This window comes from Chamaea fasciata, unplaced genomic scaffold, assembly GCF_029207755.1.
Source record: "Chamaea fasciata isolate MVZ Bird 193981 ecotype frontalis unplaced genomic scaffold, bChaFas1.0.hap1 SCAF_8, whole genome shotgun sequence".
Lineage (NCBI taxonomy): Eukaryota > Metazoa > Chordata > Aves > Passeriformes > Sylviidae > Chamaea > Chamaea fasciata.
In genome coordinates this window covers 12326914-12340176 of record NW_027094093.1, presented here as the reverse complement: position 1 = coordinate 12340176, position 13263 = coordinate 12326914, and the positions used below count along the sequence as shown (strand labels likewise).

At 38.8% G+C, this 13263-nt stretch overlaps 1 protein-coding gene across 1 annotated transcript; it reads left to right on the top strand.

The window, feature by feature from the left end:
• The first annotated feature begins 252 nt into the window (after window positions 1-252).
• On the top strand, window positions 253-12736 carry TMEM237 (transmembrane protein 237). The gene is made up of 13 exons (XM_066189692.1): window positions 253-291; window positions 2544-2575; window positions 3473-3483; window positions 4004-4060; window positions 5309-5422; window positions 5790-5904; window positions 6452-6609; window positions 7233-7356; window positions 8326-8517; window positions 9451-9524; window positions 10003-10096; window positions 10872-10993; window positions 12499-12736. The coding sequence occupies exons 1-13, from the start codon at window positions 262-264 to the stop codon at window positions 12564-12566; spliced, it is 1191 nt and encodes a 396-aa protein (XP_066045789.1). The 5' UTR covers window positions 253-261; the 3' UTR covers window positions 12567-12736.
• The last annotated feature ends 527 nt before the right edge of the window (window positions 12737-13263 follow it).

Here is a 13263-nt window from a genome sequence, read left to right as displayed (position 1 = left end):
CTTCATTTATCAGTTTGAGACCCTGGCTACAAGCAGAACCCTTTTCCCTTTGATTTTGTTTGTCTGCAGCCCGAGAGACCACGACTCCCGCTAGGGGCCGCGGGGCCGGACGCGCTGGGGTGAGCAAGCCGCGGCGGGAGGGCGCAGCCGGGAGAGCCCGGGCCGGCCGCACCTCCCGGCGCTGAGGGGGCGCAGCCGCAGCGCGGAGCGGAAGGAGCAGCGGCTCCTCCCCGCAGAGCCGGAGCCGGGCGGGCGCGGCCCATGGCGGCGCGGCGGGCGCGCCCCGGCGCGGTGAGGGGGCGGTGGGGCCGGAGCGGGCGGGGGACGCGAACGGCTCCGTGGGGCTGCAGCGCGGGGAGCCCGGCTGCGGGCTTGGGGGGCGGCGGGAGCTTGGCCCGCCTGAGGGCTGTTGCTGAAGGGATGTGGCGGAGCGCCTTGGTAGCGCGGCTCCTACATCCCCGCTGCGCTGCGGTGCCCGGCGTGCTGCATCCCGCGGGAAGGCGGAATGTAACCGGCCGCTGGGTGGCACGTTTCTGCCCATCTTTGCTGCGGAAGCAAGCAAGCATTTCCTGGTTGTGTTTTTTTCACACAAATCTCTCAAAAGAAAATCTGCAAGCTTCAGCCAATCTGTAAAGGCTGCTTCTGTGTTTTAAAACATTTTGGACGTTTAAACTTTTCCTTCTCAGCATCCCGGAGTGGACAGGGGAGTTGGGTGGTTCTTTTTCCCTCCTGAGTTTCCAGGTGCGTCTCACTGTCTTGTGGCCTGGCTCAGGTGTGCAAACACAGGGTTTGACCGAGGCAGCGGCTGCCTGGTTTGTGGGAGTCTCTTGGTTTCGGGGGCACGTTAGAGCACTCAGTGGCTCTTCTGTCCATAACAAAATGTCTATGGGGACCTGTCCACAAACTCACCCTTTCTGTGAAATTTGACGTGAGTTACTTCAGACAGGGAAACTGCAAATAGACCAAAGCTGATACTTATATGGCCGAGTGGGGACTGTCACACAGATGGACAGATGAGTATTCACGACTGGCTGCTTGCATGTGGTTTCATGTGTTGCAAGGAATAAACGATACAGAAATCAATGCACTTGTGCCAGTTGTTTTGTAGAAGGTAATAAAACAGAGAGGTACTACAGAGTACGGAATTACTACTGCATAGTTAGTGAATGCTGCGTAAAAGATTTGTGGCTTTTGTTATTGGGGTTTTAGCTTTTAGTTTTTTTAAATACCAGGTATCTTAAACATTTAATATTTATTGCCACTAGAATGTTGGAAACAATAAAAGTAATGAGATCTGACCTTTACCAATATTTCTTTCCCTTATGGTGCACCAGTATAGTGTGACCAGTCCCCACCAGTTTGCTGGGTGCCACTTAGGGCGTGCAGTTCTCTACCTGTGTAAATGGCATTTGCTGTTAGTCTTCAGCATGGCCAAAATCCAAGTCAGAGATTTGAGGTCTAATCCCACAAACCCTTCCTTGCATGAGGCATCTCATTTGCTTTGGGTAAACAAACCAATGTAAAATTTGCTTATAGGAACCTGTACCAGCATGCAGAGTCAAGGGTGTTTTAGTGCAAATGACATTTGCTGCAGTTGAACAACCTGCCCTTGTTTCAAAAGGGAGTAGCTCTGGGTCCTGACCCAGGAGCAGGAGGGTTCACATCCAGCTAATCCTGGCTGCCTGAAGTTTATTTTTAGTTCAGAATTAGCTGAGGTTCAATGTGAGCAGTGTGAGGGAGCATAGACCAGTTCACAGTGCCTCTTTCAGGGAACCACTTCAAATGATATGGGAAAGAAACAAGTGGTAAGTTCGTGGATCCTTCAGTCTTACCAGTCTTTTTCTTTTTGGTATCTGAATTTTCTGAGCATGGGAAATACTTCTTTATGTATATTCTTTTAATATAATTGTGTAGTACAAAACCTGAAAGTTAACTCCCTTTTCTAGATGAGAGAAAGGTACGAGCTCAGTTTCAGATTATTATCAGGACATACTTCTGGATTTCAGGTGTTTGACCTGCTGGTAAATATGTTCAAAATTATATGGAAAAATAATATTTTATAATACTTTAAAGTATTTTCATAAGTGAGCTTATTCCCTTTTATTGTTTTTATTATTGTTCTGAATTTACGTCTTCATTAATAGAAAATACTCAACTCACGTTGTATACTGTACAGTTATATTGAATGCATAAATTATTGCAGGATTTTATATTTATTTAAATAGAATGACTAATAAGCTTTCTTATGAAACTGGTACCTTACATGAAAAATGAAAATTATTGAAGCTGAAATGCAAGCTGTGCTCCACACACAGAGGTTAGCTGTATGTTCCTACTGCAGTGCCCATCAGAACTCTGGTAAAGGCATGTTATTTCAGCATCTTTTACCTCATACTTTTATGTAACATCTCCATTAGGAATGTTTGGCCATTTAGGGGGCATACAGGGCAAAGCATACCTTGGATGTCCTGATCTGAAGCTGTTTTCTGAGAGGTGGTTTCATACTGGCAGAGGTTGACTTTTGTCTCTCTTTTGTCTTTCAGTGCCCGCCTCGTGCCCTTCCTCCAGTGCCAAGGTAAAATCATTGCATTCTGTGGAACTGGTCATGATGCTGTACTGCAGATTTTGAAAGTAATAACATCAGGAGAAATAAGTCTGATAAACATCTGAGTAGTAAAATTGCTTATCTTGCTAATTTATTGTCCCAAAATGCTTTACAAGGAATGCAAAACATTTTAAAGTTTTATAGAAGCCAAGAAATTTTACCATATTACCTCAGTTTTAATACTCATGAGAGATAAACCTTCTAAAAACTTGTAGACAAATATTCCAGTTTTAATGTCTAGTATAGTTTAATCGTTGTCTGTTTTAATCTCTTCTTCCTTTCTTTTATTTTGTGTTCTTTAGTTTATTTGAATCACAAATCCTTTAAAACAGGAATTTCTGGGATTAGGCTAGATATTCTTTAATAGGGATTTAGGTATCTATTAGTTTGATGTAGTATAAGGAAAAAATTGGGCTTTTTTTCAGTGTGAAAGGAAAAGCAATTATATAATTTTTATGAGATGCTACTTCAGAATTCCTTCAAAGTACCTGCAAGTAAATGTGATGTTTATGATTGTTGACAGATAGTGTCTTTTTAGTGATGTATAGGCTCAAACGTTTCATAACTTTTGCTGGTTTGTTATATACTAGGCAGTAAGACAAGTTTTAATTAGCCAGGTGATTAAAGCTTTTAATCTGATCACAGCTAGCCAATCAAGAAATTGTGCATAGTCACCAACAAACTGTTGAATCTTGCCTTAACCCTGTTATACACAGCTGCTCATAAAGGGGGGGGGGGGTGTTAAGGAAATTAACCATAAAAGCAGCAGTGTGAATTTCACAGTTGTGAGTTGTAATTGATTCAAAATTAACTTTCTTTTCATCTTTTTGCACTGCTCATCAACGACTTTTCTTCTTCAATACGAAGTGGAAGCCAAGGTGAGTTATTAAAGAAAGCTACAAACATTTGTAGTACCTTCTGGTGCCACTCATTCTCTCTTTAAAGATATAGCCTTGTACTTTTCCTAGATGCAGGCTGATTATTTAAACTGGACACCTGTGCATTGTTAGAACTGTTGTTTCTCTTCGCTCTCTTTACCGTTTGCTATTTCCATCAAGGTAACTGAAATGTTGCCACTGTGCTTTAAACAATAAGTTTCTTTTCCAGAGCATTATTCAAAGTATTTCAGTTTATCACTTAACATACACGCATGTGTGTATTGAGCCTTTGCTGCATGTAAGACTTCTTACCTTGATTTCTTACCCTATTTTCCTACCATCTTCTGTACTTCTCCTCCTTGTGTGAACTGGTGAATTGCCATCCTACCTGGAAAAACAAAGGATGTCATCATTTGTAAAAAAGAATCTGTTTCTTAACTTGCAATAGGATGGCTCTTAAGAAAAGGAAATGGAGGTTTCTCCTTGCTGTGCACCCATATTTCTGTTTTATGTTATGTAGATGAAATTCCACTCAGTCGTCCCAAAAAAAGGAAACCCAAAGGAAAGACTCCATTAGGTAAGGTCCTGCCACAACTGAAAATTGTTCTTTTATTCCTGCAGTTTTTTTTCCCTTCTAACTTCTTTGCATAATTCATTGAACAGACATTTCCAGCTGTAAGCTGCTTATGTTGAATGTGTTAAGCACTTGAATTTTTGAATGAACTAAGATAAAACTCATTTAGCAGTCTAGTTCAATTTCAGCCCTTGGCCAAATAAAATCACAAGTTAATCACTCCATTATCACTGAAGGGTTGACTGTAAAAGATTATTAGTATGAGAGCTTTGTGTTTTTACAAGAAGCAGATCTGCAGAACAAATATATTGTTTTAAGCAAGACTGTAAGTCTGGTCTATTTTGATAAAGCAGAACATGTTCATACAATCTAGTGGATTTCTGTAACCAATTGACTTACGTCCATATAAAAGTTTGACGAGTAAACCTCCTTTATTTGCTTAAAAGTGAGGCCTCATTAACAGACCTCTAAATGCAACAAGTAGAGCTGTTGCCAGCAGGATATCCTAAGGATTAAGTTTTGTTTACTGTTGTTTCCAGTGAGCTGAAAGATGGTGCCAAGTACACCTTTTGCCATTACTTTGCTGGTTAATTTTGCATTTTTGCACAATAAAGGTTTATAAAAGGTGGGTAAACCTGAGTTTGAAGTGGAAACAAAGGTTCAGTTGTTACCATAAAAATTGGAGTCCTCCTCCTGCACTATAATATGAATTCATATTAACCCCTCACGGAAATATAATTCCTCCACAGTATAACAATTCATCTCTCAGACTGGAGTAAATATTCTTCAGTGGATTTTTTCTGCTCTTTCTTTATTCTTGTGCTGTATGTTTAGCATTTAAATTTTCCTTTGATGTGGTGACATTTTCCTTAGCCCGTATCTGTGTCGATTACCTTGTAATAAACTATTAATTTTTTCTTGGCTGTTGCATTATAATCTTTGCACATAGAAAAGAGAAATATAATAGATATATTTCACTGTTTCTGGTGATGCATTCTTTTCAGGCAGTCCTCTTCTATATGCCCAAATGGGAATTGTGCTACTTCTTGGATACTTAAATTCCCTTCTGAGCCTGAAACCTTTACAGTGAAATACCTTTGTATATTTCTACTTCTCATCATTGATACCCAACTCTTATATGTTACTATAGCAAATGCATTTTCATCTCAGTTGTTGCTGAGCTGGCACCTTTCTCTTGCCTGTTTCTCAGTGGCTCTGAGTTCAGGCTGGGTCTTTTCCTGTGGTTTTTAGATGGCATTGTGCCAGCAGCAGTTCGTCGGCAGTCTGAAAGCAGCGAGCCCCTGACTCCTGAGCCTCCTGATGCCCCACCTCAGAGGAAACGCAAGAAGAAGAAAGTACCGATGGGTACGTGAGGTAGTTGCAGATGGGAAAGAGCAGTAAATAAAACTTGGGAACACAGAAATATTACTGGAGAATGTGTATATAGGTTTAAAACATTTCATGTGCTTCTTTACCTAAGACAGCTGAAAAGTAATCTCTGGGTGAGTGGTATTCACTTTCTGGGTTCAGATTTCATAGGGTACAAACCTCCATGAAAATAATGTATAGACAGTTTTGAAAATTATGTAATACTTTATATCATTCAAAGCTCAGATCATTACTTTTTTGGCCACTCTTTTTATATATGTAATAACTATAGATGAATGTATTTCCATTTCTATGAAAGCTCTGGAACTTTTATGTTGAGTTGGTTTTTTTTTTTAATCTTCAGATTCTGAGACCTCTTTTACCCAGCAAAATGTGGCATCCCTATTTCAGAATGGAAATGGCATGGATGTCCCTGAAGCTGAAGGAACGGTGATCCGCAAACAGAGAAAAAGAACAAAGTGAGACAAAACTAGTATCGCTCATAATCTGGAGTAACTGTGACAGTGAATGTGGCTGAGGAGTATTTTACATTGTCCTTTGACAACAATGTAAAATCTTGAAGCCCACAATATCATTTGGCCTTTGTACAGTTGTTTCCAAGGTTAAGATCTAACTTTTTTCACTTCTTCATTCTATGTATACCTGGAGGCATCACAGCTCTAAATACATTTTCATGAGCCTAATAGTTCAGTCACAGACATGAAAAAATTAGAATTTGGAACTGCTTTCTGTCATTCTATTATCTTAATTTTATGAAAGTTAGCATTTCTTCCCTATTGTTCTAATAGTTAATCTCTTGGTATGGAATTAGTCTTACGGTTTTAGTCAACTAACTCCATGGGAACTTTAGCCCTTAAAATTACAAACAGGGTAATACTATACAGGTCACAGTCTAATGGGTTCTCATTAGTCAGGGCAGACATGTTAAATGTTCATTGGAGCCTTTGGATTTTACACATGACCTCCTATTCTTTCTCTGACCCACTGTGTGTTCTGTGCCAACAGGAAACCTCGGCCAGCCGAAGTGAGCTCCAATGAGCTGGAAGTGGAGGAGGAAGACATCATTGAAGATGAGCACAGAAAGAGCCCAGATCAGCAGCCTGTGTTTGCTGCTCCCACTGGAATTAGTCAGCCTGTTAGCAAAGTGTTTGTTGAAAAAAACCGTGAGTTCATACTGTGATTTAATTAATTTAAGAACATCCTTGCAATTAGGAGCAGCATGATTGTATCTAAAATCCAAATACTGTAGTATTGGGAAGAATTTTTTAAAGAGTTTTCCGAAACAAAAATTATTTGGATATAAATACACATGATAATTTTTCAACAGTGAATGCTGCTGTTGCTGTGCTGCTGTATTTGGTTCAATTTTTTAATTCCATGGTGGGGGTGAAAAAGGTTTCAAAGTGCCCAGCTGAGCTTTTTTGACTTAATATTGTCACAGTACCTTGAGAAGAAACTATTACTTACAAAAAGTCTTTAAAGTGGAAGTTTTTTGCAGGGTGTTTGTGGTTTTCTGTTGTTTTGTTTGGCTTTTTTTGTCTCAGGAACACTGAGTAATTTCCCAAAGTGCTTGGCTTGTTGTTAACTCCATAGCCTGATCCACCAGGATGCACTACTCACAGGCATCCTGTATCAGTGTAAGCTGACAAAGGGCAGGAAGTGGGGAGAAGAAATTTTCTAATTGAAATTCTGATGCTTACGGCTTTTTAACACTAATAATCATTAATGTAGAAATGATGGTGAAAGGAAACAGAACTCTCTAAAACTGATTTCCTTGTCCTTTCAGGGCGTTTCCAGGCAGCTGACCGTGCAGAATTGATTAAAACCACTGAAAATATCAATGTACTTCTGGATGTGAAGGCTTCATGGACTACTAGAGATGTTGCCCTCTCAGTACACCGAAGTTTCAGGTGAAAAATAAATGTTCTGATGTAAATAAATATAAATCAGGGGTTTGGTTTGGGGTTATTTTTTTTCCTCCCTGATAATTAGTGTCTTTCCTCTATAGTTGTGATGTATTTTTATTTCTTTTGGATATTCCTAATAAATGGCGGTTCAGGATTCAAAAGGTATAAAGTTTATCAGTCCTCTAGCTTTCAATACTAGTTGTCAAGATTATGTATTTCTAGTTTAGACATCACATGGAGAAAACAGCTTATAAAAAGAATAACTAAGTAAGCCATATTGCAAAGATTCAGACAAAATCTCAATAGCAAGAGATTCAGCTGATAACCAAAACATTAGTCACTTACAGATATGTGTTAGAAGATAACACTGACTCACCATGTGTAGCAGCTTAATAAAAAACCCTGAATTCAGAAAGTTCTCAAAGAAAAATCCTGATTGGTGGAAAAGAGGGAAGAGTGAAATTGCACTGGGGGAATAAGCTTGCATATAATAGCAAAAAACATTTTTTTTAATATGTGGTTGTGTTGTGATAGAGAATGAGAAGATAACCATTTTCTTCTGTGGTGTATTTTAGCTGGAAGCCTGGGCTTCCTGCTCAAGCTTTTCCTTCGCAATGGAAATATTGAAAAGATTGCCTTGGGGACAAGTTAGAACATGGTGTAAGTGTAAGGGGCAGTGGTCTTGGGAAACTACAGGCAGCTACAAGTGAAAGTATTTGATGCCTGTGGCTGTAATGAAGGGAAGGCAAAACATGTTTGTTTTCTTTATGTGCTCAGGTTCTGGTGAAGTCTGGTGTGATGGGAGGAAACAACTTTTGCTTAGAACTTTTTGAACTAGATCAGAAAAAGCACTCAGAAACAATCTCTGAAGGGCCTTGAAAAACAGGGTTCAACAGATGGATTCATAGGCCTTTTCTATCTATAGCCAATTCAAGATGCTAAAACTGGTCTAATATTCTTTCCTCCATTCAGGGTTTTGGGCCTCTTCACCCATGGTTTCCTTGCTGGTTATGCTGTATGGAACATCGTGGTTATCTACATTTTGGCAGGAAATGAGCTTTCCATGGTTTCTAACCTGCTTGAACAGTATAAGACCATAGCATACCCAGCTCAAAGTTTGTTCTATTTTTTGCTGTCTATCAGTACAGTCTCAGCCTTTGACAGGTAAAACATATTTGTATTTGAAAGGTGTATAAATATAAATATAAATATAAATACAAAATTTGTGTATATTATATTCCTTTCCCCTTTCTATGGCACATTTTGATTTGCTGTTGATGATTTAACTGATACACTCAAAGAATGATTTTTCATATGGCTGACTAAACACAAAATGGGTGTACTTGTGCATCCAGACCTTTGGTACTCATTTCTGTCCAGTGTTTGCACCCTGCTTCCATGTACTGCTGCTGTTGGTGGGATCAGGAGGTGAAACAAATGCACGAGCTGACCTGTTTTTTTGAGGTGGGACTGTGAAGAGGGGTGGAGAGCAAATGTTTCTATCAGGTTCACTTTTCATATGAATCCATTCCTTAGTCAGGTTTGAAACACAGCTGAGTGAACAGTTGACCTGGCTTAGCTGGGGCTTCTGCATTACAGATTAAGACTGGGAATGAAAAGACAGAAACTCAAAAAAGATAATTGCCTAGATTCATGGATGTTACAAATGTTTCTTTTAGTTACAGGTAGGATAAGCCAGAGGAGGAGATGGTGCTATGAAAAAAATTGTGACTTTTTTCCCTGCGAGGATGGCAGGGAGGTGTCCCAAGTTCCTCACATTTGCTCCTGTAAGCAGTGTAAGCAGTTACATTAGCATGGTCACTGGACTGAATGGCAAGGATTAGAGGGGACAGATGTCCCCAGGTTCTCCCTGTTTCAGAAAGGTCTGCAGTGTGAAACCTCATGGAACATCCTCCTTTATTTTGGAATTGGCATAATGGGGACCATTGCCATGTGTGTAGAATATAGTTGTATATTAAGGCACTGTTAAAGAGGCAGAAAAAATACCTTGCAAAAAGTAAAAGAACAATAGAATGTTAGAGGAACAATATCATTGTCTTGCTGGGCTGGGTTAATAACTCTTGATTTTGTTATCAGGATTGATCTGGCAAAAGCATCAGTTGCACTGAGGGGCTTTCTTACCCTAGACCCAGCAGCACTAGCTTCTTTCTGTAAGTATTTTGAAGTGGATAGGAAGCTGTCCAGAAAATATAGTAAATGGAAAACTCTGTACTCTTTTTACTGAAATCTTCCTCCCAGGTTATTTTCTGCTTTAGAATAAATTACTTGCTCAGTAGTTGAAAACAGCAAAGGCCATAAACACTTCGTTCCATATTTTTAAAAGCATTTGCAATAGTAGCATTAGTGGGGCTGTTAGTGAGATAGTTCTTTTCCATTTCTGGATATAGAACACAAACCTAAGAAAAAAACAGAATCACAAGATGCAAGCTTTGATGTAGCTCATGGATTGCAAAAGTGCAGAAACCAGATTTTGATAGGTCAGGGGAATGTTATAGAGAAGAGAATTAATTAAAGCAGACTATGATTGGAGGCAGTAGAGTGAAAGAAAACATAGTGATTAATACCATGTCATGATGAAACAGCATTTTGGGAGTTTCTATCTGACACTACTAATTCCATTTCTTCCAGTGTACTTTGCTGCTCTTATCTTATCCTTAAGCCAGCAGATGACATGTGACAGAATCAACCTCTACACACCACCTTCAGAAAATGGCAGCATCTGGTAGGAAACAAGGAACCACCTCTATAAATTATAACACAGCTCACATGTCAAAGTGGCAGATTGAAGAGATTGTACAAGATATGTAAGAAAGTATTGATGAAGCATTTTATTTCTGAACCTGCCTTTGAGCTTGTCCTGAATATTTCATATTTTCACTGAAAAATAAAAACTCAAGGATGAGTTTAGTCATGTTGTTTGCAAATCCGTTATACCTCCAACGACTTGGAATGATGCTGGAAATGTCATCTGGCAGGAATCATAAGAATCTCTTTTGCTTGAGAGTAGAACCCTACTGAGGTAACCACTTCGGGTTCAAGGGCAGGACATTCTGTGTACAGTCAACACTGTTTTTAAAGAAGTCTGCCACAGGATGCATGGGTTTAGCAGACACAGCTGGCATTTAAATATAAACCATCAATTCATGTTAGGTGATCCCATCCAAAACTGTTACTTTCTGAAGTACCTGTTAATGGACTCAGATTCTGGTAGCACGAATTTTTAAAATAAACGAAGGAGAAGCAGAACAAAAGCATTTATGTGAAAATTTGCTGGTTTGGGCAGTTAGTTTTTGTGAGGGGTGGAGGTTTAGGGTTTCTGTGGTCTTTGGTAATTGTTCTCTTTATCAGGCCTTTGCAATACAAGACCATCACAATGGTACAAGTAGCTCTCTTTTCGCATCTGGCTTAGCAAACTTGGTTTGGTGTTACTCTGCTGCAATTATTGTTGTAACTTCTGTGCACCAGTGCTGACTGATGGTTTGATGTGTCTTTCCCAGGACTGCAGGTACAGAGGCAGAAATTGTTCATTCCTGGGTTGTGGTGAATCTCATAGTGTCTGTTCTAGTTGGGACAAGTTGGATCTTCTTAAGTTCCCGACCAGAGCTAGACCACAGTGAAGGTAGGAAACATTAATAGGTAAAATGTTGTTTGTTCAAGTTGTTGGTTTTTTTTAATCTGCTGTGCTCTGCATTTGGTGTTCAAGAGCAGTCCTGAGAAATTTTGTGACTGAGGAAAAACAAGTATCTCCTAGCAACCTTTCACAGCAAATGCTTCTTAGGATGCTGGTGTCTGTGTTTGGTATAATAAACATTAATTTAAAAAGAAAAGCTTTATTTGTCCTGTCTGAAGCAACATGAATTTTGAAACATTACAGAACGTCTCTTTTCAATGAAGAGAAAAATAATATTAAATACTTTAACAGTATTTTAAATATTTCAAATGTATTTATTCTACTTGTGTCTTAGAAAATTCCCTAATATTAATAATGTTCCTTCTGCAAATGCTAAATGGTTTACAAGTTCAGTAGTATTTCCAGTGTGTCACTTCAGTAGTTTTGGGAACTCCCTGGCTTTGAAAAGGGAGTTTGTGCTTGCAGAACAGGACTTCAAATGAGGACTGCTTGTGCTGGTCCAGGTTGGAGGAGGGGGAAGCAAGTTCTTCTCATAGAAGAAACTTGGCTAGAAACTGGGCCTTCTTCCTTTTGTGTTCCACCTGGGATCCAAAAGGAGTGTCCTAACTCAGCATTCCTGTCAAGTGCATGCAGCCTGTCACTTGGAGGTATGCTGTACACAAAAATCCTAAGTTGCAACTTAAAAGTCAAAAGGTATCCTAAGAACACCATGAATTGAAGCACAGATTAGTGTTTGGGAGGCTGAGGATTCAACATTCCTCTTCAAATTACTTTTGAATTTTAATGTATGGGTGTATTTCAGCTGGCTCAAATTACCATGTTTATTTCTAATAAACAATGAGTTAAAAAACCCCAAACAACTTAGTGGCAGCCTTTACAGTCCTCAATGGTAAAATCTGTAATAGATGCTTGAATCATATTTAAAACCCATAAACAATAAAGACTTACTCAAGGAATCCAGTGGCAGAATTTTACCCAGGTTTTGATTAAATTTTTTGATACTTACACGTGCCCACTAAGATTGGAAGACCACCTTGGAAATTTCTAGAGAGAAATTCATTAGTACTTATTCCAAATAGCAGAGAAAATTTAGTCTGCTAAGGATGGGGTATGCTAAGTTAACACTGTGAGACACAGAGCAGAGACTTCTAAAAATGAACAAGTCTCTAAACAGAAGTCTTCCTTCCTGACACTCTCAAAATTTTAACAATCCCTTAGTCTAATTCCCAGTTGCATTTCAGTGTCCACGTTGAATGTACGATGGCATTGCACATGATCAACTGCTAACATTGTCACCAATTCCGTCAATTTTGGGGATCTGCAATAGTTTTCTAAAACCACTGGTGGCCCTTGCCATCGCTGAGTTGTTGATGCTATGATTGGGATGAAAAGCAGGAGGCTTGGGGGAATGCCAGGGTACTTTTCAAGAATAATGGAATTGTATTCAGGTGCAAGTTTTCAAAAGAAACATAGTTCTTTCCTTTCTCTTTTAGAATTGATGTTTCATTCTGAAATTGAGGAATTTCCTCACCGAGATATCATACCCAGAGTCCAGCCATAATGTGGAACAAGAATCTGCATATATTGTAGCTGTGACTGATGGCTCAACATGTTGTGTATTATAGCTATGTATTATAATTTTCATAATGAAAAAATGTATTTTTATATTGTATATATTTAATGTTGATCTTTTTATGTATGTTACAGTTTCCAAACGTGATTGAAAACTTTTATACTTTTGCTTTTTATTTTATAAAGTAGATTATCCCTAGTGCATAAAGTCAAGGTCATTTTGTAAATACTGCTATCTACATAGCCAAAGACACTAGAGGGATGCAGATCAGGTGTTCAGTGCTTTTTTGACTGCTTTACAGTCTTCAACAACCTGCTTTTGTTATTAATGCAAATAGCAGTTAGCTTATCTGATTTGGTTAAACATTTTCTAGAGATTAAAAAAAAATCTTTCAACAAAAGTAGTCCAAGGAACAAATCAGAGTTAAGAAACATAAACCTCACCAAGTTAGTAATCTTAAAATAATCTAATTTGTCATAAAATATTTTTCTAGAATAAAGGATTAAATTGACAGGGGTTTTGTTTAATAATACACAAAAGAGGTCACTTTTTTAAATCTTCATTTAGTTCTCTTGACAAAAATCTTGATGATAACAAGTTCTTACAGGCTGATATAGATACAAAACAAAGAAGTTTTAATGTTGCAACATTTTGTCAGTTAAATACGTCTTCTCATCAAACAGGG

Coding starts and splice junctions, on each gene's coding strand:
- TMEM237 (XM_066189692.1), top strand. CDS start 262: ATGGCGGCGCGGCGGGCGCGCCCCGGCGCG. Junction 4,061..5,308: donor CAAAGGAAAGACTCCATTAG/GTAAGGTCCTGC, acceptor TGTGGTTTTTAG/ATGGCATTGTGCCAGCAGCA. Junction 5,905..6,451: donor AAACAGAGAAAAAGAACAAA/GTGAGACAAAAC, acceptor CTGTGCCAACAG/GAAACCTCGGCCAGCCGAAG.